At 42.1% G+C, this 5,123-nt stretch overlaps 1 protein-coding gene across 2 annotated transcripts in view; it reads right to left on the reverse strand.

The window, feature by feature from the left end:
* Nucleotides 1-1,548: 1,548 nt before the first annotated feature.
* Nucleotides 1,549-5,123, reverse strand: part of LOC115410836 (serine-rich coiled-coil domain-containing protein 2-like) — a 38,251-nt gene continuing 34,676 nt past the window's right edge. Inside the window, exon 15 of one of the 2 annotated variants that reach the window (XM_030122680.1) lies at nt 1,549-2,638. In XM_030122680.1, coding sequence (XP_029978540.1) covers nt 2,249-2,638 — 390 coding nt within the window. In that variant the 3' untranslated portion in view covers nt 1,549-2,248. The remainder of the gene's footprint in view (nt 2,639-5,123) is intronic. The other variant, XM_030122681.1, reaches the window with a different exon arrangement.

Raw genomic sequence — 5,123 nt, forward strand, 5'->3', positions numbered from 1 at the left:
GTCTTTTCCACTGCCGGACTTTAACATGTGAAGGTTTTACACCAACAAAAACAACACAATAGATAAATACATAAATAAACAAATAAATAAATAAATAAATAAGATCCGATCGACTGACGCTCAAACACATGAAAACGTTGAAACTTAAATGATAAATGACAAACGCTGAATCTTTGTTTTTCATTTGACAACGACTGAAGACTTTGACATTTACTGACGATCAAAAGGTTCAAACCAAACGACTGTCGTGGCCAAATAAACAGTCGGTTCAAACGACGGAGAATTCGCTTCATATCAGATAAAAACTGACGGAAAAAACAAGGAAAGAAATAAAAATACAAATATAACTGTTTATGTTCAGCAATGTGGTGAAGGAGAAGTGAAAATGAATGAAGTGTCTGTGGTGAATCAGACTGTAGTGAGAGCAGCAGGGGGCGCTGGAACACACACACACATAATACACACAGACACACACACATATACACACACAGACATACATATACATTGACACACACACATACACACGTACACACACACACACACAAATGGATCTAGTGTTAATCTTTAATTTCCTCCAATTCAGTTTCTTCTTTTGTGTCTTTTATCGACTGTTTGTCTTTAGTCATACTTCAATAACTGACATGATCTCAGGAGGAAAATAATAATATTATTATTATTATTATTATTATTATTATTATTATTATTATTCTGTTGTTAAATCCCTGCAGTGGAATGAGGTTTCACCGGTTTCGTTTCCATGGTAACCCTCTGAAACGTCCTCGTCCTCCTGCTTTGTCTGATAGCAGACGGTGGGTTCTCCGACAGGTGGCGTCAACGTGACCTCTGACCCCAGGGGGCGGGGCTTTGCTGAGTCTGAGACGGAGACTGACAGACGGACGAACAGATGGAACCGAGCGAGGGCGCCGGTGTCCAGGACTGTCCAGGACCATCCAGGACCGTCCACGTGTCCTTCAGGGACTGAGGACGTGGACAGACCAGTCCCGTCAGCTTTAGAACACACAGCGACAGAACCAGAACCGGAACCAGAACCGGAACCAGAACCCAAATGGCAGATCTACCAGTATTTTCGTGTGCTGAGGTCCAGTCGATCGGAGCTGAAACAGGACGTAGACACTGACATTAAAGCAGAGTTCAACAGATGAAACCAACAGGATCAAATACGGTTCTGATCCACGTGGATCCACTGGATCCAGTTGGACCTGTGGGTTCTCCTGCTCTGTCACTCAGATATTCAGCACAAACACTGAGCAGAAAAACTGGAACCTCAGTACGTCATATATGAGGAAACAGTTTTGGGTTTCAGCAGGTTTTCAGCCTCATTTGAACCTTCTCAACTAATATTATATAATATACATGCAATACTTATATTATATTATATAATATTTATAATATAGTATATTGTATCTGTAATATATATATTATACTATATTATATCATGGATAGAACATATTCTATATAATCTATATAATATAATATGAGTAGCCCATTCCAGGGCGTTAACCGGATCTTAAACCATATTCAGTTCAAACGACACAAACATGTTTATTGGATTAATTGTCTTTTAGTTTTTCCTGCTCAGACTCAAATATTAAAACTAAATACTTTTATAATTTTAATCTGAACCTGGAAGAAATTTATTCATAGAACAAATATGAACGGAATGAAGCGTTTGGTTTTTGAATGCGTTGCATAGAAACAGAACCTTCGGTCCACACACGCCTCCATGAACCCGTTCAACCGGTTCCATACCTCTGGACCACTTCAGTCACATGACCGATCAGCTGACCGCTTCAGTCACATGACTGATCAGCTGATCCTTTCACCGTCAGAGCAGATAAAGCATTGGAGTTTGAACGGTTTGACGTCATCGATGGGAGGTTTGAAGCAGCAGAAAACAGAACAAACACCTGAACGTCTGATTACGTCACATGAGGTCTTTCATTTTACTCGTTTATTTCATAACTTCGATCACTTATGTCGTTATCGTCAGTGTTTAAATATTAATAAATAAGTTTCCGTTTTAGCCTCATTTACAGCTTAAATAAACGTTTTTCCATTTTTTCTGTTTTTTAATTATTTAAGTCATAACGGGCCCGTGTGACAACTATAAACACAGACTCCGCCCATTGACCGACGCTGCTGCAGATTAAATAATCCTCCTTTAATTAGTGCATCCTGTCATTTCCATGATGACCTCCGCTTCACCGCATGCTAGGAAGGCGGGGCTTCAGTGCGTCTTTGGTTTCAGGAGGCGGGACGAGCCCGGCGCTTTCGTTTTGCTCGTGTCGGGGATGTTTGGCGCCGACAGCGGCCGCGGCGCCCTCGTCTTGGAAGACGGGGTGATGGCGAGGCCTGAGCTGGAGGCGGGCCTTGTGGAGTGAAACATGAGGAGGCGGAGCTTAGAGGGCTGGGGCAGCTGTAGGGACCTGAGGGCGGTGCCTCTTCGCGGGGGTTTCCCATCATCCTCTCTTCCGGCGGTGGGCGTGGGGTGGGTGGGGTCACTGCGGTCCAGAGGCTTCTGGGGCGGGGCTACGGGAGGAGCTGGAGGAGGGGCTTGGACCAGGTCCTGGTGCATCAGTGGGTTCTGGTCTTGGCTGGAGGGGTGAAGAATCTGAGACTGAAAAGAAACAGAACAAAGACTGAAACTGGACCCAGAACCGGACTGGAGGTCAGAACTGGATTAGAACCAGACTGGAGGTCAGAACTGGATTAGAACCGGACTGGAGGTCAGAACTGGACCAGAACTGGATCAGAACTGGACTGGAGGTCAGAACTAGACCAGAACCGGACTGGAGGTCAGAACTGGACCAGAACTGGATCAGAACTGGACTGGAGGTCAGAACTAGACCAGAACTGGCTGGAGGTCAGAACTGGACCAGAACTGGATCAGAACTGGACTGGAGGTCAGAGCTGTTCTGTTTGGTTCTGACCCATAAACCCAGTGATTGGACGGTGTTCGTTTGTTCACTTTCTGAGTCCAGGGTTAAACCTTTTATAGTGAAACCGTTTGACCCAGATTGGTTCCAATTTAAAGTTCTTTTGGGTCTGTTTGAATTTGGGTGAAAACCTCAAACTAAAGCTGTTTGTGTTCTTTCACTGTGGACCAGTTCATGATCTGTTCTTGGTTTATTCATCAGATGTGGTTCATTTGTCCTTCACATCAGTCATGTGTCAGTAACAGCTGAAATGAAGCTGCTGTTTGTTCGTTTCTCTTCAGTCGAACACTAACAGACGTCCACCTGTGGATGAGGGGACACTAACAGGACTCGTGCAGACGTTTGGTAAAGGTGGAACACCCAGGCTCATATTTACAACTGGGGGGTCAAAGCTTTATAAAGCCCTGAGGCCCCGCCCCCTTTAAAATGACACCAGCTGGGCTCAGACAGATTTAACACATGTATATGAACAACTGAAAGTATTAGTATGAATAATATTTAATAACACAGATCATGTTGTAGGGTTGGATGAGGATATTGGATTAAAACTGAGTAATATCTGATACAATATTGGTCTGATCAACTGATATTGTTTACACTAGTCTGAGTAAAACTACAGAAGGATGAAGAAATGTACACACACACACACACACACACATTTATAATCCAGATAAATCCATAAACTGTCTGTTACACAGAACACTGATATCATCTGTTCGACCCAATATTAATACATGATTCATTTGAACCATTTGAAGGAACACATTTGGTCAAAGTCCTTCTGTTTCTGAGGTTTTAAACTGGACACGACACTGGTAATACCACTGACACACACTAGGGCCTGCTCTGGAACAGTCTGCTCTAAGGGATGATGTTCCATTGGTTTAACTGGGATCTGGTCTGGTCTGGTCTGATGTGGTCCAGATCACTGGTCCATTAATCAGATTGAAGTCAGTCAAACTGATCCAAAGTGTCCAAATACAGACATGGCTTCAGTTTTGTGAACGACTCAAACAAGTTCTTTGGCTCAATGTGATTTTTTTGGTCAATAAAAGTCTAAGTATTCAGTAAAAGTCATGTTTCTGTTCTGACTCTAATGTAAACTCTTTCAAATTCAGATATTTGAAGGTTTTTCGTTGGGACTTTACTCTTTACTTCAATTTCATCAATCAGATGTGACTGACACACATGATGTGTTCAAGTGCTGCTGTAAATCTGATAAATCCATGAACTGGATTAAAAGGAGCCTGGGGTCAGGGTGGACGGACCGGACCGGGTCTGGGTTTGATATCTATCTATCTATCTATCTATTATAGATCTATGATTGTTAGATCTATCATAGATCTATCCATCATACCTATCTATCTATTATCTGTCTGTCGATCATAGATCTGTCTATCTATGTATTACAGATCTATGTGTTGCTGTACAGTGGCTCAGACCAGTTGAATCTGAACAGAATCTCTTCTAAACACTGACTCATCCACCCTTTGCTCTTTGTTTTTGTGTATACTAGTATGGTTCCATTCTAAATCATCTGTTTCTATGTGTTCCATGATGGTTGTGTGACCCTGACCTGACACAAATGTCCATATTTGAGTCCTTCTTTCCTCTGTATCAGTGGAGGTTTGGCTGGTTTTCAGGTCTGACTGCAGTCAAACGCCTCCTGGGTTTGGTTTATTATTTATTTTGGTTGGGTTTTTTTTTTTCATTGACATAAATGTATAAACCTTATGTGTTTTTAATCTCACCTGAAAAATTAAATGTATTTTCCTCTCCATTTTTCTGCCTTTTGTATTTATTTTTTTCCTGTGTGATGCTTTAACTCCTGAGTGTGGAATGTTTGAAACAGCGACAGTATGAGTTGATGCAGCTCAGACCAACAGGATGTGAAGGACAGGAACAGGTGGAATACACCTGCACAGGTATGAAACTGTCCACATCCCAGTAAATACAATCAGAAAAACACTAAACCACCACAGAAAGAGCACTATTCTGAGGCAGGTTTTATACACTGACATTAAGAGTTGAGTTGATTTCCTGCAGATGTGTCTGTGTTTCAGGTGTGATTTGATCATATTTATAGTTTAATACGTTTGCATGAATAAAACAGGTCATTTGGCTCCGCCTCTGTGATGAAACTGGAGGGAAAAGTTGTCTTCATCT

Source organism: Sphaeramia orbicularis, chromosome 19 (genome assembly GCF_902148855.1).
Source record: "Sphaeramia orbicularis chromosome 19, fSphaOr1.1, whole genome shotgun sequence".
Lineage (NCBI taxonomy): Eukaryota > Metazoa > Chordata > Actinopteri > Kurtiformes > Apogonidae > Sphaeramia > Sphaeramia orbicularis.